Raw genomic sequence first — 21,480 nt, forward strand, 5'->3', positions numbered from 1 at the left:
AGTCCTAGACACTTCGGAAGTGTCTGATATGTGATCTACTACAACAGCCAGCAGAGTGTCTGCTGTGGACTCATCTTGTGGTGTTTCTAATAATAATAATAATAATAATAATAATAATAATAATAATAATAGAATGGTTGCATGGCATCAAACTGCTTTAAATTCTGAATGTTTGCCATCTAGTGGCCACAGCTGGGAACGACACTCCCAAGACTTTTCTTCTATTGCAAATGGAAAATTGAGTCAGGTTCAATGTGTTGTGGAAGGCTTTCATGCCTGGAATCACCGACATGAATCAACCAGGGCCAGCTAACACCTCCCAACAAAGGATTCCCCCCAGGCAGGAAGCAGCAAGGCTTCGAAGATGCAAGGCCATTCAGTGCTTACCAATTGCAACATTCACACCTGCCTCCAGCAGACAAAAACGGCCACATTGACCTGTGTGTCTGAAACTGTGATTTTGAACCAGGCATGGGCAAACTTGGACCCTCCTTCTAGGTGTTTTGGACTTCAACTCCCACAATTCCTGACCTCAGGAATTTGGGCATATTGAGTATTCTTGTAGAGTTTGGTCCAGATCCATCATTGAGTGCACAGTGGATGTAGGTGAACTACAACTCCAAAACCAAAGGACACTGCCCACCAAACCCTTCCAGTATTTTCTGTTGGTCATGGGAGAACTGTGTGCCAAGTTTGGTTCGATTCCATCGTTGATGGGGTTCAGAATGCTCTTTGATTGTAGGTGAACTATAAATCCCAGCAACTACAACTCCCAAATGTCAAGATTCTATTTTCCCCAAACTCCACCAGTGTTCACATTTGGGCATATTGAGTATTCGTGTAGAGTTTGGTCCAGATCCATCCTTATTTGAGTCCACAGTGCTCTCTGGATGTAGGTGAACTACAACTCCAAAACCAAAGGATGCTGCAAACTTGGGCTCTCTCTCTAGGTGTTTTGGACACTGCACTCCAACCCCTTCCAGTATTTTCTGTTGGTCATGGGAGAACTGTGCCAAGTTTGGTTCAATTCCATCCTTGGTGGGATTCAGAATGCTCTTTGATTGTAGGTGAACTATAAATCCCAGCAACTACAACTCCAAAATGTCGAGATTCTATTTTCCCCAAACTCCACCAGTGTTCACATTTGGGTGTATTGAGTCTTCGTGTAGAGTTTGGTCCAGATCCATCCTTATTTGACTCCACAGTGCTCTCTGGATGTAGGTGAACTACAGCTTCCAAACTCAAGGTCAATACTCACCAACAGTATTTTCTGTTGGTCATGGGAGTTCTGTGTGCCAAGTTTTGTTCAATATCACCATTAGTGCAATTCAGAACGTTCTTTGACTGTAGGTGAACTATAAATCCCAGCAACTACAACTCCCAAATGACAAAACCAATTTTTTTGAGTGAAGGACATACATTGGGTTGTTAGGTGTCTTGTCTCCAAATTTGGTGTCAATTCGCCCCATGGATTTTGAGCTCTGTTAATCCCACAAACATTACATTGGGTTGTTGTAGTTTTTTTGGGCTATATGGGCATGGTCTAGAGGCATTCTCTCCTGACGTTTCGCCTGCACTATTTACATAGATAATATGATGCTACAGGTGACACTCAAGCAAGATAATATCTGAATACGGTTCCTCCTGCGGTGACTCCTTCCTGCTCAAAGCAAACGCCTTTGACGCAAGCAAAGGAAATGATGCATCAGTGATTCAAAGGCTAGTCAGCAAACTAGAACTCACACCTTTAGAAACCTTATTAAAAAAACACCTATCTGTCTCCAAAGGGTAATAATAATAATAATAATAATAATAATGGGTTGTTGTGATTTTTCCGTGCTGTCTGCCATGTTCCAAACTTGGCACACAGTTCTCCCATGACCAACAGAAAATACTGGAAGGGTTTGGTGGGCAGTGTCCTTTGATTTGGGAGTTGTAGTTCACCTACATCCAGAGAGCACTGTGGACTCAAACAATGACGGATCTGGACTAAATTTGGCACAAATACTCAATATGCCCAAGTGTGAACACTGGTAAAGTTTGGGGAAAATATAATATTGACATTTGGGAGTTGTAGTTGCTGGGATTTATAGTTCACCTACAATCAAAGAGCATTCTGAATCCCACCAACGATGGAATTGAGCCAGACTTGGCACACAGTTCTCCCCAGACCAACAGAAAATACTGGAAGGGTTTGGTAGCCAGTGTCCTTTGATTTGGAAGTTGTAGTTCACCTACATCCAGAAATCACTGTGCACTCGAACAATGATGGATCTTCTTCTTCTTCTTCTTCTTCTTCTTCTTCTTATTATTATTATTATTAATGGGTTGATGTGATTTTTCTGCGCTGTCTGCCATGTTCCAAACTTGGCACACAGTTCTCCCATGACCAACAGAAAATACTGGAAATATTTGGTGGGCATTGACCTTGGATTTTGGAGTTATAGTTCACCTACATCCAGAGATCACTATGGACTCAAACAATGATGGATCTGGACCAAACTCTACATAAATACTCAATATGCCCAAATGTGAGCACTGGTAGAGTTTGGGGAAAATAGAATCTTGACATTCAGGAGTTGTAGTTGCTGGGATTTGTAGTTCACCTACAATCACAGAGCATTCTGAATCCCACCAACGATGGAATTGAACCAAACTTGGCACACAGAACTCCTGTGACCAACAGAAAATACTGGAAGGGTTTGATGTCGCCTGTATAGGCTGAAAAATGCCGTATACAAATAAAGCAAATAAATAAATTGATGGGCATTGACCTTGAATTTTGGAGTTGTAGTTCACCTACATCCAGAGAGCACTGTGGACTCAAACAATGATGGATCTGGACCAAACTCTACATAAATACTCAATATGCTCAAATGTGAACACTGGTAGAGTTTGGGGAAAATAGAATCTTGACATTTGGGAGTTGTAGTTGCTGGGATTTATAGTTCAGCTACAATCAAAGAGCATTCTGAATCCCACCAACGATGGAATTGAGCCAGACTTGGCACACAGTTCTCCCCTGACCAACAGAACATACTGGAAGGGTTTGGTGGGCATTGACCTTGAGTTTGGGAGTTGTAGTTCACCTACATCCAGAGAGCACTGTGGACTCAAAAAATGATGGATCTGGACCAAACTTGGCATGAATACGCAATATGCCCAAATGTGAACACTGGTAGAGTTTGGGGAAAATAGAATCTTGACATTTGGGAGCTGTAGTTGCTGGGATTTATAGTTCAGCTACAATCACAGAGCATTCTGAACCTCACCAACGATGGAATTGGGCCAAACTTGGCACACAGAACCCCCATGTGGGCCACAGCAAATCCTCAAATCCTCCTAAATGCCAGATGGTCTCTTCCACGCTTTGCTTCTCCTTTCCTTCCAAGGGAATCCGGTAGCAGGATCCGCCTTTGCGGAGGGAGCGATTTCCAAATAGTCTGCATTCTTTTCCTTATAAGGAATGCCAGCATCTCTGTCTGTGCCGTGGTGCGTGCCTTTGAACGCAAACATGCCGCTGGAATGCAAGCCAGGAGCCTCTTTGGGAAGGAAGGCGCACCAAGCAAGACATTGCACATCTGAACCCCGTTCGGCCCGGCTCACAAAACACTTTTCTATGAAAACAATGCAACTAATATATCTATATATATAAAAATGTTCTGCTCGTCTTGAGTGACCGCATAACTCAAAATCTGCTGGACGAATTGCCGCCAAATTACTAATCCAAGGAGTGAGCATCACCCCAAAAAGTGTGATTTTGTCATTTGGGAGTTGTAGTTGCTGGGATTTATAGTTCACCCACAATCAAAGAGCATTCTGAGCTCCACCAGTGATGGAATTGAACCATAATGGATAATGGATCTGGACCAAACTTGGCACGAATACTCAATACGTCCAAATGTGAACACTGGTGGAGTTTGGGGGAAAATAGATCTTGACCTTTGGGAGCTGTAGTTGCTGGGATTTATAGTTCACCTACAATCAAAGAGCATTCTGAACTCCACCAGTGATGGAATTGAACCATAATGGATAATGGATCTGGACCAAACTTGGCACGAATACTCCATACGTCCAAATGTGAACACTGGTGGAGTTTGGGGGAAAATAGATCTTGACCTTTGGGAGTTATAGTTGCTGGGATTTATAGTTCACCTACAATCAAAGAGCATTCTGAACTCCACCAGTGATGGAATTGAACCATAATGGATAATGGATCTGGACCAAACTTGGCACGAATACTCTATACGTCCAAATGTGAACACTGGTGGAGTTTGGGGGAAAATAGATCTTGACCTTTGGGAGCTGTAGTTGCTGGGATTTATAGTTCACCTACAATCAAAGAGCATTCTGAGCTCCACCAACGATGGAATTGAACCATAATGGATAATGGATCTGGACCAAACTTGGCACGAATACTCAATACGTCCAAATGTGAACACTGGTGGAGTTTGGGGGAAAATAGATCTTGACCTTTGGGAGCTGTAGTTGCTGGGATTTATAGTTCACCTACAATCAAAGAGCATTCTGAACTCCACCGACGATGGAATTGAACCAAATTTGGCACACGACTCCCATGACAAACAGAAAATACTGGAAACATTTGGTGGGCATTGAGTTTGGGAGTTGTAGTTCACCTAGATCAACCTTCCTAATGCCGCGACCCCTTAATACAGTTCCTCATGTTGTGGTGACCCCCAACCATAACCCTAACATTATGAATTGCCATGTAAATAATGATCTGCAGGATGTACTTTCATTCACTGGAGCAAATTTGGCACAAAGACCCGGTATGCCCAAATTTGAATACTGCTGGGGTTGGCGGAGGGATTGATTTTGTCATTTGGGAGTTGTAGTTGCTGGGATTTATAGTTAACATGTAAACAAAGAGCATTCCAAATCCCACTAACAATGGAATTGAACCAAAGTTGACACAGAGAAACACCCATGATCAACAGAAAATACTGGGTTTGGTGAGCATTGACCTTGAGTTTGGGAGTTGTAGTTCACCTACATCCAGAGAGCCCTGTGGATCCAAACAATGATGGATCTGAACCAAACTTGGCACTAATATTCCATATGCCCAAATATGGACACTGGTGGAGTTTGGGGGAAATAGACCTTGATATTTGGGATTTGTAGTTACTGGGATTTATAGTTCACCTACAATCAAAGAGCATTCTGAACTCCACCAATGATGGAATTGAACCAAATTTGGAACACAGGACTCCCACGACAAACAGGAAATACTGGAAAGGTTTGGTGGGCATTGACCTTGAGTTTGAGAGTTGTAGTTCAACTACATCTAGAGAGCACTATGGACTTAAACAATGATGGATCTGGATCAAACTTGGTACTAATGCTCCATATGCCCAAATACGAATACTGGGTGAACTACAACTCCCTCAAATCAAAATGAATTTCTCCTAGAGAACTCCAGTATTGTTTGCTGGTCATGGGAGCTCTGTGTGCCAAGTTTGGTCCAATTCCATCTCTGGTGGAGTTCAGAGTGCTTCTTGATTGCAGGTGAACTATAAATCCCAGTACCTACAACTCCAAAATGCCCAGGCCAGTTCCCCTCAAAGCCCACCAGGATTCGAATTTGGGCATATCGGGTTTGCATGCCAAGTCTGGACCAGATCCATCCTTGGGTCCATAGTGTGCTCTGAGTGTAGGTGAACTACAACTCCAATAAGTCCCTCCAAAGACCTCCAGTATTTTTGGTTGGTTATGGAGGTTCAATGGGTCTATGTTCATTAGGCTTCCCAATGCTTTCCTTGCAATTTAATTGTAATTATTTTTGCGAATATTTCGTGATTATTTTTGTGAATAAGAGGAAATTATCCCCGGCAAAGAGGTAATATTTGCAATACTCCAAACACCATCGTCCCTGTTAAAAAGGGTGATAACTATATTTACAAAATCTAAATTAGCAACACAACTGCAACGAAGAAGGATTAAGCATTTGGCACCAAAATAGTTGGAGTATTGAGTCGTTCCCTGTGTTGCGAGATACTTTCATTGATATTTTTGTGAATATTTTCATGAACACTATTGAGAATACTTTTGATTATTTTTGCGAATATTTTCGCGAATATTTTCATGAATATTTTCATGAATATTTTCATGAATAGTTTTGAGAATGTTTTATGAATATTCACAAAATTATTGACCAAAAATATATATTTTTACGAATATTGTCATGAATATTTTCCTGAATATTTTCCTGAATATTTTTAAGAATATTTTCATGAATATTTTCATGAATAGTTTTGAGAATGTTTTATGAATATTCACAAAATTATTGACCAAAAATATATTTTTGCGAATATTGTCATGAAAATTTTTACGAATATTGTCATGAATATTTTCTGAATATTTTCCTGAATATTTTTACGAATATTGTCATGAATATTTTCATGAATATTTTCTGAATATTTTCATGATTAGTTTTGAGAGTCTTTTATGAATATTCACAAAATTATTGACCAAAAAATATATTTTTGCAAATATTGTCATGAATATTTTTACGAATATTTTCATGAATATTTTCTGAATATTTCATAATTAGTTTTGAGAGTCTTTTATGAATATTCACAAAATTATTGACCAAAAATATATTTTTGCGAATATTGTCATGAATATTTTTATGAATATTTTTATGAATATTTTTCTGATCATGAATATTTTTCTGAATATTTTCATGAATAGTTTTATGAATGTTCACAAAATTATTGACCAAAAATATTGACAAAATAATCATGAAAAAAATTCACAAATATATTTATAAAAATATTCACAAATATATTCACCAAAAATTCATGAAAATATTCACGAAACAAATCATGGAACTATTCCCAAAAATATTCACAAAATATTGATGAAAATATTCACAAAAATAATCATGAAAATATTCACAAAACAAATCATGAAACTATTCACAAAAATATTCACAAAATACTGATGAAAATATTCACAAAAATAATCATGGAAATATTCAAAAAATATTCACAAAATATTCAGAAAACGAATCATGAAACTATTCACAAAAATATTCACAAAATATTGATGAAAATATTCCCAAAAATATTGATGAAAATATTTACAAAATAATTATGAAACTATTCAGAATAAAATATTCACAAAATAATCATGAAACTATTCACAAAAATATTCACAAAATATTGATGAAAATATTCACAAAAATAATCAAGAAAGTATTCACAAAAATATTCACCAAAAACTCACAAAAATATTGATGAAAATATTCACAAAATAATTATGAAACTATTCAGAAAAAATATTCACAAAAATAATCTTGAAAATTTTCACAAAACTAATCACGAAACTATTCACAAAAATATTCACAAAATATTCATGAAAATATTCACAATATTATTTGCAAAAAATATTCATAAAATAATCATAAAATTATTATTATTATTATTATTATTATTATTATTATTATTATTATTTTACTGACACGATAACCCAGTGTGTCCACAGCAAATGCGATATATATGCTGGATTTCGTCGAACACTTCCCAAGCATTTAGGACTGTGTGATGTATTATTATTATTATATTATTCATATTTATGGGCTCAATTAGTCTATGTTCATTGGACTTCCCAATGCTTTCCTTGCAATTCAATTGCATTTAATAATGGGAAATGACTCATGTTGATGTTGTTAATATAATAATAATAATAATAATAATAATAATAACAATAATAATATCACCCATCTGCCAGGAATACTTTCCCCTTGGACTATGCATTATTATTGTGTTTAAGTGCAGGCCAAGGTCTTGAGGCGCTGCACCCAGTGTGCCAATCACCACTGGGACCATTTTGACTGGCTTGTGCCAGAGATTTTGCAGTTTGAGCTTTAAATTTAATAATAAAATTATTATTATTATTATTATTATTATTATTATTATTATTATTAAGGGTTCCATGGGTCTACGCTCATTGGGACCGACCCATTGAGCTTCCCAATGCTTTCCTTGCAATTTAACTGGATTTAATCCCAAAGAACGACTCAGCACTCCAACTATTATTATTATTATTATTATTATTATTATTATATTAAGGGTTCCATGGGTCTACGTTCATTGGGACCGACCCATTGAGCTTCCGAATGCTTTCCTTGCAATTTAACTGGATTTAGTCCCAGAGAACGACTCAGCACTCCAACTATTATATTATTATTATTATTATTATTATTTTAAGGGTTCCATGGGTCTACGTTCATTGGGACCGACCCATTGAGCTTCCGAATGCTTTCCTTGCAATTTAACTGGATTTAAACACAGAGAACGACTCAGCACTCCAACTATTTTATTATTATTATTATTATTATTATTATTATTATATTAAGGGTTCCATGCGTCGACGTTCATTGGGACCGACCCATTGAGCTTCCGAATGCTTTCCTTGCAATTTAACTGGATTTAGTCCCAGAGAACGACTCAGCACTCCAACTATTATATTATTATTATTATTATTATTATTATTATTATTATTATTATTATTTTAAGGGTTCCATGGGTCTACGTTCATTGGGACCGACTCATTGAGCTTCCCAATGCTTTCCTTGCAATTTAATTGGATTTAAACACAGAGAACGACTCAGCACTCCAACTATTATTATTATTATTATTATTATTATTATTATTATTATATTAAGGGTTCCATGGGTCTACGTTCATTGGGACCGACCCACTGAGCTTCCCAATGCTTTCCTTGCAATTGAATCACAAAGAACGACTCAGCACTCCAACTATTTCGGTGTCCTCTTCTGTTGCATTGCTAACCAATGACTTCAATGGGCCTTTGCTCCATTGGATAGTTTGATTATTATTATTAGTGAAATGATATCATTGGCTTAAGACGAGCTTCTTCTCCTTGGAAGGAATGGCTGGAAGAGGCTATTTAATGCTTCCTTGGACAGATGGGAGAACACGGCCAGCCCCAAAGACGCTCCATATAAAGCCCTGGGCTATATATAACCTTGCAAGCATTGCAAGGATCGGCTTCCCAATGGCGCCTTGCAAGGGACTGGCCCTTTAAGACGCTCCACGGCAAGGACACCCTATTCAGAAGGACCAATCAATCCTATTTTCCTATCCAAAAAGCCTGGGTTCGGTTATTTTGCAAATATGGCTTTTGGACGTGGTTATATATTATTTTCCACTAGCCGTCCCCTGCCACGCGTTGCTGTGGACAACATGAGGGTTCTGTGTGGGAGGTTTGGCCCAATTCTATCATTGCTCTGTGATTGCAGGTGAACTATAAATCCCAGCAACTACAACTCCCAAATGTCAAGATTCTATATTCCCCAAACTCCACCAGTGTTCACATTTGGGCATATTGAGTATTCATGTAGTTTGGTCCAGATCCATCATTGTTTGATTTCTGGATGGAGGTGAACTACAACTCCCAAACCAAAGGACACTGCTCACCAAACCCTTCCAGTATTTTCTGTTGGTCATGGGAGAACTGTGTGCCAAGTTTGGAACATGGCAGACAGCATGGAAAAATTACATCAACCCATTATTATTATTATTATTATTATTATTATTATTATTATTATTATTATTAAAATCATCATTGTTTGAGTGCACAGTGATCTTGGATGTACATGAACTATAACTCCAAAATTCAAGGTCAATGCCCACCAAACCCTTCCAGTATTTTCGGTTGGTCATGGGAGAACTGTGTGCCAAGTTTGGAACATGGCAGACAGCACGGAAAAATCACAACAACCCATTATTATTATTATTATTATTATTATTATTATTATTATTAAGATCCATCATTGTTTGAGTGCACATTGATCTCTGGATGTAGGTGAAATACAACTCCAAAACCAAAGGACACTGCCCACCAAACCCTTCCAGTATTTTCTGTTGGTCATGGGAGAACTGTGTGCCAAGTTTGGTTCAATTCCATCGTTGGTGGGGTTCAGAATGCTCTTTGATTGGAGGTGAACTATAAATCCCAGCAACTACATCTCCCAAATGTCAAGATTCTATTTTCCCCAAAACTCCACCAGTGTTCATATTTGGGCATAGTGAGTATTTGTGCCAAGTTTGGTCCAGATCCATAATTGTTTGAGTGCACAGTGGATTGACCTTGAAGGAGCTGGGGGTGGTGACGGCCGACAGGGAGCTCTGGGGGTAATTTGAATTATTATTATTATTATTATTATTATTATTATTATTATTGCAAGATGGATGGATGGGATCCTTGAAGTCACTGGATTGACCTTGAAGGAGTTGGGGGTGGTGACGGCCGACAGGGAGCTCTGGCGTAATTTGAATTATTATTATTATTATTGCAAGATGGATGGATGGGATCCTTGAAGTCACTGGATTGACCTTGAAGGAGCTGGGGGTGGTGACGGCCGACAGGGAGCTCTGGCATAATTTGAATTATTATTATTATTATTATTATTATTATTATTATTATTATTATTATTGCTATCGTTGGTGGAGTTCAGAATGCTCTTTGATCCTACATCTTGTTGAGATGGAACCATCAAGACCATCATGACCCCTCCAGGTGATGGTTTCATCCCATCCCACATCTCCATGGGACCACAGAGTCCATAATATCCCATTGAATATCTCTATAGAACCAGATCCTACATCTTGTTGGGACGGAACCATCAAAACCATCATGACCCCTCCAGGTGGTGGTTTCATCCCATCCCACGTCTCTATGGGACTGCAGAGGCCATAACAGACCTTGGGTGGCCAGGGAGGGCCCTTAAGCTGGTGGTGGCGTCCCATTGAATATCTCTATAGAACCAGATCCTACATCTTGTTGGGACAGAACCCTCAAGATCATCATAATCCCTCCAGGTGGTGGTTTCATCCCATCCCACGTCTCTATGGGACCGCAGAGGCCATAGCAGACGTTGGGTGGTCAGAGAGGGCCCTTAAGCTGCTGGTGGCGTCCCATTGAATATCTCTATAGAACCAGATCCTTCATCTTGTTGGGACAGAACCATCAAGACCATCATGACCCCTCCAGGTGATGGTTTCATCCCATCCCACGTCTCTATGGGACCACAGAGTCCATAATAGACCTTGGGTGGCCAGGGAGGGCCCTTAAGCTGGTGGTGGGGTCCCATTGAATATCTCTATAGAACCAGATCCTACATCTTGTTGGGACGGAACCATCAAGACCATCATGACCCCTCCAGGTGGTGGTTTCATCCCATCCCACGTCTTCATGGGACCACAGAGTCCATAATAGACCTTTGGTGGCCAGAGAGGGCCCTTAAGCTGGTGGTGGGGCCCCATTGAATATCTCTATAGAACCAGATCCTACATCTTGTTGGGACGGAACCATCAAGACCATCATGACCCCTCCCGGTGGTGGTTTCATCCCATCCCACGTCGCTATGGGACCACAGAGTCCATAATAGACCTTGGGTGGACAGAGAGGGCCTTTAAGCTGGTGATGGGGCCCCATTGAATATCTCTATAGAACCAGATCCTACATCTTGTTGGGATGGAACCATCAAGACCATCATGACCCCTCCAGGGGGTGGTTTCATCCCATCCCACGTCTCCATGGGACCACATAGTCCATAATAGACCTTGGGTGGTCAGAGAGGGCCCTTAAGCTGGTGGTGGGGTCCCATTGAATATCTCTATAGAACCAGATCCTACATCTTGTTGGGACGGAACCATCAAGACCATCATGACCCCCCCCCCCTGGGGGGTGGTTTCATCCCATCCTACGTCTCTATGGGACCACAGAGTCCATAATAGACTTCCAGGTGGTGGTTTCATCCCATCCCACGTCTCTATGGGGCCACAGATAATAGACCCATTTTGAGATGAAGATCATCTGCAGATCATTACAACAACCCTAATGAAACGAAGGGCCTCCAAGAGTCCGTAGATGTGGATAAATGAAACCGTGGATAATAGCAAACCTTTCCTAAATGAATGCGAGAATGCCGTATGTCACATTTCGTTGGGCGTGGATAAACAAACCCATGGATCATAGCGAGTCCTAAGGAAATGAAGGACTTCCAACCTAAAACGTCCCATAGACTTGGTTGGAAGACCTCAATTTTGTGGATAAATGGAACTGCAGATACTACTCAATGGATACGTCCTTGATTATATACCGAAACCATTCTACGTAGGGTTATACTGTTATATATATAAATAGTCACTGTCCTTAATTCTATGTAGAAACCATTCTCCCTTTCCCTTCTCCAGTTTTCCTTCTTTCAAGTGACACAAAATCAAGATGGAGGCACCCCAAGAACCACCATCAAACCCATATATTTGGTGACATGCGTCATGCAAGGAAATCGGTGCCCCATTCGTTGCCCACCCATCTCGATTGTTGGGATGGAACCATCAAGATGACGTTGGGTGGCTAGAGAGGCCCCTCCAGGTGGTGGTTGCATCCCATCTCACGTCTCTATGGGACCACAGAGGTCATAACAGACCTTGGGTGGCCAGGGAGGGCCCTTAAGCTGGTGATGGGGTCCCATTGAATATCTCTATAGAACCAGATCCTACATCTTGTTGGGACAGAACCATCATGACCCCTCCAGGTGATGGTTTCATCCCATCCCACGTCTCTATGGGACCACAAAGTCCATAATAGACCTTTGGTGGCCAGAGAGGGCCCTTAAGCTGGTGGTGGGGTCCCATTGAATATCTCTATAGAACCAGATCCTACATCTTGTTGGGACAGAACCATCAAGACCATCATGACCCCTCCAGGTGATGGTTTCATCCCATCCCACGTCTCTATGGGACCGCAGAGGCCATAGCAGACGTTGGGTGGCCAGGGAGGGCCTTTAAGCTGGTGGTGGGGTCCCATTGAATATCTCTATAGAACCAGATCCTACATCTTGTTGGGACAGAACCATCAAGACCATCATGACCCCTCCAGGTGATGGTTTCATCCCATCCCACGTCTCTATGGGACCGCAGAGGCCATAGCAGACGTTGGGTGGCCAGGGAGGGCCTTTAAGCTGGTGGTGGGGTCCCATTGAATATCTCTATAGAACCAGATCCTACATCTTGTTGGGACAGAACCATCAAAACCATCATGACCCCTCCAGGTGATGGTTTCATCCCATCCCACGTCTCTATGGGACCACAGAGTCCATAATAGACCTTTGGTGGCCAGAGGGGGCCCTTAAGCTGGTGGTAGGGTCCCATCCATAGAGTCTATAATAGGTGTTGGGTAGCAATAAAGACATTGGGTGGCCATAACAGACATCGCATGGTTATTACAGACATGTGGTCAGAGGGGTCCCATTCAATGTCTCTATGGGACCACAGAAGCCGTAATAGATGTTGGGTGGAGAGAGAGGGCCCTTGAGATGAAGGTTTCATCCCATTCTACATCTCCATAGGACCACAGAGGTCATTATAGATATTGGGTGGCTATAATAGATGTCGGAATAGATGCCAGAAAGGACCCTTAAGATGGTGGTGGGATTCCATCCAAATGTCTCTATGGGACCATAGAGGCCATAACAGACGTTGGGTGGCTATAATAGACCTTGGGTGGCCATAGGGTGGTCATAAAAGATGTTGGGTGGCTATAATAGATGTCGGGTGGCCAGAAAGGACCCTTAAGATGGTGGTGGGATTCTATCCAATGTCTCTGTGGGACCATAGAGGCCATAACAGATGTTGGTTGGCTATAATAGATGTTGAGTAGTCATAATAGACCTTGGGTGGCCATAGTAAATGTTGGGTGGTCATAACAGATGTTGGGTGGCCATAATAGATGTTGGGTGGTCATAACATACCTTGGGTGGCTATTATAGACATTGGGTGGCCATAATAGAAGCTGGGTGGCCAGAAAGGGCCCTTATGATGGTGGTAAGATCCCATCCCATATCTGTATGGGACCACAGAGTCTATAGTAGACCTTGGGTGGCCATAACTACCATTGGGTGGCCAGAAAGAGCCCTTCTGATGATGGTGGGATCCCATCTCATATCTGTATGGGACCACAGAGGCCATAGTAGACCTTGGCTGGCCATAACTAATGTTGGGTGGCCAGAGAGGGCCCGTATGATGGTGGTGGGATCCCATACCATATCTGTATGGGACCACAGAGGCCATAGTAGACCTTGGGTGGCCATAACTAACGTTGGGTGGCCAGAGAGGGCCCATATGATGGTGGTAGGATCCCATACCATATCTGTATGGGACCACAGAGGCTATAGTAGACCTTGGGTGGCCATAACTAACGTTGGTTGGCCAGAAAGGGCCCTTCTGATGGTGGTAGGATCCCATCCCATATCTGTATGGGACCACAGAGGCTATAGTAGACCTTGGGTGGCCATAACCGATATTGGGTGGCCAGAGAGGGCCTGTATGATGGTGGTGGGATCCCATCCAACGTCTCTAAGGAACCATACAGGTCATAATAGAAGTTGATTGGCCATAATAGACGTTGGTTGGCCATAATAGAGATCGGGAACCCTTGTGATGGTGGTTTCATCCCATCCAATGTCGCTATGGGGCCACGGACGCCATAATAGAGGTTGGTTGGCCATAATAGAGGTTGGGAACCCTTGTGATGGTGGTTTCATCCCACCCAATATCGCTATGGGGCCACGGACGCCATAATAGAGGTTGGATGGCCATAATAGAGGTTGGGAACCCTTGTGATGGTGGTTTCATCCCACCCAATGTCGCTATGGGGCCATGGAGGCCATAATAGAGATTGGTTGGCCATAATAGAGGTTGGGAACCCTTGTGGTGGTGGTTTCATCCCACCCAATGTTGCTATGGGGCCACCGAGGCCATAATAGAGGTTGGTTGGCCATAATAGAGGTTGGGAATCCTTGTGATGGTGGTTTCATCCCACCCAATATCGCTATGGGGCCACGGATGCCATAATAGAGGTTGGTTGGCCATAACAGAGGTTGGGAACCCTTGTGATGGTGGTTTCATCCCACCCAATGTCGCTATGGGGCCGTGGAGGCCATAATAGAGATTGGTTGGCCATAATAGAGGTTGGGAACCCTTGTGATGGTGGTTCCATCCCACCCAATATCGCTATGGGGCCACGGATGCCATAATAGAGGTTGGTTGGCCATAACAGAGGTTGGGAACCCTTGTGATGGTGGTTTCATCCCACCCAATGTCGCTATGGGGCCGTGGAGGCCATAATAGAGGTTGGTTGGCCATAATAGAGGTTGGGAACCCTTGTGATGGTGGTTCCATCCCACCCAATGTCGCTATGGGGCCACAGACGCCATAATAGAGGTTGGTTGGCCATAATAGAGGTTGGGAACCCTTGTGATGGTGATTTCATCCCACCCAATATCGCTATGGGGCCACGGACGCCATAATAGAGGTTGGTTGGCCATAACAGAGGTTGGGAACCCTTGTGATGGTGGTTTCATCCCACCCAATGTCGCTATGGGGCCACGGAGGCCATAATAGAGGTTGGGAACCCTTGTGATGGTGGTTTCATCTCATGCAATGTCGCTATGGGGCCATGGAGGCCATAATAGAGGTTGGTTGGCCATAATAGAGGTTGGGAACCCTTGTGATGGTGGTTCCATCCCATCCAATGTCGCTATGGGGCCACGGAGGCCATGGTAGAGGTTGGTTGGCCATAACAGAGGTTGGGAACCCTTGTGATGGCGGTTTCATCCCATCCAATGTCGCTATGGGGCCACAGAGGCCATGGTAGAGGGTGGTTGGCCATAATAGACATTGGGAACCCTTGTGATGGTGGTGGGATCCCATCCAACGTCTCTAAGGAACCATACAGGTCATAATAGAAGTTGATTGGCCATAACAGACATTGGGAACCCTTGTGATGGTGGTTCCATCCCACTCAATGTCGCTATGGGGCCACAGAGGCCATGCTAGAGGGTGGTTGGCCTTGGGGAGGGGCTGTACTCACGTCGGTGGCCTTCTTCTCGGCCAGCTCCAGCTTCTCCTGGGCATCCTTGAGGGACTCGGAATACTTGTCGAGCTCGTCCTCTGTCCCTTTGAGCTTCTTCTGGAGGGACACCAGCTCATCCTCCAACTGGCCGTGGGTTTGGGTGAAGAAGGGATGGATGGAAAGGAGGAAGGGAGGAGTGCGGCAGGCAGTGGTGGTGGCGTTCCCAGGAAGGAGAGGTGCGGTGCAGAAGGACAGGAAGACAGGAAAGGAGAAGAGAAGAGAAGAAAGGAGAGTGGGTTAGCCATCCGTCGTCCGTACCTTGGCGGCCTTCTCGTCGGCGGCCAGGAGCCTTTCCTCGGCCGAGTGGAGCTCCTCCAGGACGCGGTCCCGGTCGTCCTCCGAGCCCCGCAGTTGCTTTTCCAACTGCACTATGTCTTCCTCTATCTATCCAAGGGCAGAGAGATGGGGTTTGGAGCCATTTATGGCCAAGTTCCCACTTCCCACCCCTTTTGGGACACATCTCCAAACATCTCCATACTTGGAAAGAACGGTCCATGCGTAAGAAGGGGAAAACTATCGATCGAGTCCACTATGACTCCCACCATCTCCAATTTGGGCGAGTAAAACATAAACAAAAGGAGGGGAAAACTATAGAGTCCGGCGAAAGCTTGGGAGCATTTCTTTGGGCACTACAACTCCCATAATCTGGGTCACTGGTGTTTTCCAAAGATCTCCATACTTGGATAGACGAGGATAATAAACAGTCTAGTGGTCCTTTTTGGGCACTACAACTCCCATAATCTGGGTGACTGGTATTTTCCAAAGATCTCCACACTTGGATAGACGAGGATAATAAACAGTCTAGTGGTCCTTTTTGGGCACTACAACTCCCATAATCTGGGTGACTGGTGTTTTCCAAAGATCTCCAGACTGGGATAGACTAGGATAATAAACAGTCTAGTGGTCCTTTTTGGGCACTACAACTCCCATAATCTGGGTGACTGGTGTTTTCCAAAGATCTCCAGACTGGGATAGACTAGGATAATAAACAGTCTAGTGGTCCTTTTTGGGCACTACAACTCCCATAATCTGGGTCACTGGTGCTTTCCAAAGATCTCCACACTTGGATAGACGAGGATAATAAACAGTCTAGTGGTCCTTTTTGGGCACTACAACTCCCATAATCTGGGTGACTGGTGTTTTCCAAAGATCTCCAGACTGGGATAGACTAGGATAATAAACAGTCTAGTGGTCCTTTTTGGGCACTACAACTCCCAAAACAATCCCCCACTAACAGCTACCTGGGGGCATCATGGGAGTCGTAGTCTCCCAAAAAGAGAACTTCCTCAAGATCAACAATGGACTACAACTCTCCCAAGATGGCTGGATGGTTATATGGGAGTTGTAGTCCCCTCTCCCATGCAGTATTTCCCAACATCTCCATATTTGACTAGAAGTGGAAAGTAATATTAACATAGTGAGAGGAGGAGAAATCTTCAGAGTTCAGCCAGAGCTTGGAAACATTCCCTTTTGGGAGGACTCCAAGTCCCATAATCCCCAGATCACCATTTGCCTGGAGGGAGAGTATGGGACCTGTAGTCCCACAAAAAGAATGTCCCTGTGTTCTGAGGTTAGCGATGAACAATAGTTTCCCAAGATAGCCGGGGATTATGGGATTTGTAGTCCCCCAAAGCAAACTTATCCAAGTTCTGAGGTTAGCAGTGGGCTGGGGGTATGGGATTTGTAGTCCCCCAAAGAGAATTTTCCAAAGTTTTGAAGTTAGCAATGGGCTACAGTTTCCCCAAGATGGTTGGGGGGAGTATGGGACTTGTAGTCCCCCAAAGGGAACTTCTCCAAGTTAATGAGGTTAGCAGTAGGCATGGGGAATATGGGATTTGTAGTTCTCCAAAGGGAACTTCTCCGAGTTATGAGGTTAGCAGTGGGCATGTGGAGTAAGGGATTTGTAGTTCTCCAAAGGGAACTTTTCCAAGTTAATGAGGTTAGCCGTGAGCATGGGGAGTAAGGGATTTGTAGTTCCCGAAAGGGAACTTTTCCAAGTTATGAGGCTAGCAGTGAGCATGGGGAGTAAGGGATTTGTAGTTCCCCAAAGGGAACTTCTCCAAGTTAATGAGGATAGCAGGGAGCATGAAGAGTATGGGATTTGTAGTTCCCCAAAGGGAACTTCTCCAAGTTAATGAGGATAGCAGGGAGCATGAAGAGTATGGGATTTGTAGTTCCCCAAAGGGAACTTCTCCAAGTAAATGAGGTTAGAAGTGGGCATGGGGAATATGGGATTTGTAGTTCCCCAAAAGAAACTTTTACAAGTTATGAGGTTAGCAATGGGCATGGGGAATATGGGATTTGTAGTTCCCCAAAGGGAACATCAAGTTAATGAGGTTAGCAGTGGGCATGGGGAGTATGGGACTTGTAGTACTTTTCCAAGTTATGAGGTTAGCAGTGGGCATGGGGAATATGGGATTTGTAGTCCCCCAAAGGGAACTTTCCCCAAGTATAGATTCCTCCAAATCCTATTTAAGACCATGTGTAAACCAAATGGCAATTGAGGTTGGGTCGAGATGAGGCTTCTCAAGCCATTGAGTCAGGGCTCCTTTTAATAGGCTCGGGACCGAGGGCCAGCTGTCCTTACTTGGGACGCGGCGTTCTCCGCTGGACACGGCCCTGCTCAGAGCCAGCCTCATGGGACACCCGATCCCTCTTTGCATTGGCGTAGGCCTCTCTATTTTGGGCTCCTGGCCGTCTTTATATGGGCAGCCTGGCCGTGGAGCGGATCGGGTGGCGCCCGCATGGAGCTATTTCAGGGCGGACTACAAATCCCATCATCGCCCCATCTTGGAATGGGAATGGCACCTGAGGAAGTCAATCACTCCGAGGCCAAGGCGTGTGTGCCACTCGAAATGAGTCCTCCTCACCTTTCCCCAGGAGTCCAAAAGGAATATTTTTTAATTTCCCTGGAATTTCTAGTTTTGCAAGGGTTTGCTTTAAGAAGGCAAAATGCAAAAGGGGAAAAGAATGCCAACGCAGCACTTTGCAATGCCAGGCATTTGGGGAATTTCGGGGTAATTATAGGGAAGGAAGGAAGGAAGCTTCGAGGAGGAAAAGGCAAAGCAACCCAGGGCTTGTCTCTCCTTTTTTTTGGCATTGGTTTTGCAAAACGGGCCCAAAGTGAAAAGACTTCTCTGGATAATAATTGCCATTGCAATTATTATCTTGCAATGGCAATAAATGAGTTATGAAGGGAGGAGAATACGACTTCCAGAACCAGGACGATGGGAGTTGTAGTCTGCAATAGGCAAAGCAATGGGAGTCGTAGTCTGCTCTCAGGAGGGGATTATGGGGTTTGTAGTTTCGAAATTGCAAGGCTTGACAAGGACTCTAATTTTTGTCTCGCAAGGTGAAAATCTCAGTAATCGTAGCAATAATACTATATAATATATATTTTATATATTTATTTACATAGACATGTATTATTATTATTATTATTATTATTATTATTATTATTATGTATTTATACCCTGCTCTATCTCCCCCAGAATACAAATACAATAATACTATTTTTAATAATTATTATAATATATATTTTATATATTTATTTACATAGACATGTATTATTATTATATTTATTTATACTCTGCTCTATCCCCCCAGAATACAAATATAGTTTTATTATATTATTATTATTATTATTATTAATATAATTATTATAATACAAATAAATATATATTTATTTACATAGACATGTATTATTATTATTATTATTATTATTATATTTATTTATACCCCGCTCTATCTCCCCCCATCTATCTCCCCCTGTCCTCACATATTATTATTATATATTATTATATTATATTATTAATATTATTATATGATTACAATATCATTATATATTTTATATATCAAACAGATCTATATTATGTATTAATTGGCATAATAATATATTTGTATTATAAATAATATACTCATATATATCAGTATATTATATTATTAATATTGTTATATTATTATTATATATATTTTTATATATCATATAGATCTATATTATGTATTAATTGGCATAATAATATATTTATATTATACGATCATATACTCGTATATATTAATATATTATATTATGAATATTGTTATATATTATTATTATAAATTGTATATATTATATAGATCTATATTATGTATTAATGGTCATAATAATATATTTATATTATACAATCATATACTCTTAATAATAATGGTCATAATATATTTATATTATACAATCATATACACACATACATTAATATATTATATTATTAATATTGTTTTATTATTATTATATATTATATGTCATACAGATCTATATTATGTATTAATGGTCATAATAATATATTTATATTATACAATAATATATTTATATATATTAATATATTATAGTATTAATATTGTTATATTATTATATATTATATATCATATAGATCTATATTATGTATTAATGGTTATAATGATATGTTTATATTATACAATAATATATTCATATATATTAATATAATATATAATAACATTATATTATGTTATGTTATTAGCATTATTATATTATATTATTATATTATTATTAATAATATTAATGGTCATAATAATATATTTATATTATACAATCATATACTCATATATATTATTATATTATACTATTATATTAATATTATTATTAATATTAATGGTCATAATAATATATTTATATTATACAATCATATACTCATATATATTAATATATTATATTATTAATATTGTTATATTATTGTTATATATTATATGTCATATAGACCTATATTATGTATTAATGGTTATAATAATATGTTTATATTATACAATAATATATTCATATAATATATAACATTATATTATGTTATCCTATTAACATTATATTATACTATTATATTAATATTAATATGTAACATTATATTATACTATTATAATAGTATAATTGCTGTCTTGCATCTCTTCTGCAGCATAACAGTTGTTGACATTGATTCTATGATTCTATTATATTAATGTATATTAATTATGTATTAATGGTTATAGTAATATGTTTATATTATACAATAATATATTCATACAATATATAACATTATATTATGTTATGCTAACATTATATTATACTATTATATTAATATTAATATGTAACATTATAGTATATTATACTATTATAATAGCATAATTGCTGTCTTGCATCTCTTCTGCAGCATAACAGTTGTTGACATTGATTCTATGATTCTATTATATTAATGTATATTAATTATGTATTAATGGTTATAATAATATGTTTATATTATACAATAATATATTCATATAATATATAACATTATATTATGTTGTGCTATTAACATTATATTATACTATTATATTAATATTATTATTAATATAATATATTAATATAATATAATATAATATAGTCAGGGGCTTATACTATTATATTAATATTATTATTAATATAATATATTAATATAATATAATATAATATAATATAGTCAGGGGCTGTTATATAATTTTATTGTTTTATAATATTAATTATTTTGAATACTGTTT

General features: G+C 40.3%; 1 protein-coding gene across 13 annotated transcripts in view; it reads right to left on the reverse strand.

Moving 5' to 3' along the window:
* Positions 1-21,480, reverse strand: part of TPM1 (tropomyosin 1) — a 72,636-nt gene that overhangs the window by 43,274 nt on the left and 7,882 nt on the right. For 6 of the 13 annotated variants that reach the window (XM_067471220.1, XM_067471216.1, XM_067471224.1 and 3 more), the window contains exon 2: positions 16,225-16,350. In XM_067471220.1, the coding sequence (XP_067327321.1) occupies positions 16,225-16,350 (126 nt within the window). Of the gene's footprint in view, positions 1-15,924; positions 16,051-16,224; positions 16,351-21,480 lie in introns of all 13 variants that reach the window. The other 7 variants (XM_067471218.1, XM_067471214.1, XM_067471223.1 and 4 more) reach the window with 2 other exon arrangements.

The sequence above is a fragment of the Anolis sagrei genome, chromosome 9 (assembly GCF_037176765.1).
Source record: "Anolis sagrei isolate rAnoSag1 chromosome 9, rAnoSag1.mat, whole genome shotgun sequence".
NCBI classification, from domain to species: domain Eukaryota; kingdom Metazoa; phylum Chordata; class Lepidosauria; order Squamata; family Dactyloidae; genus Anolis; species Anolis sagrei.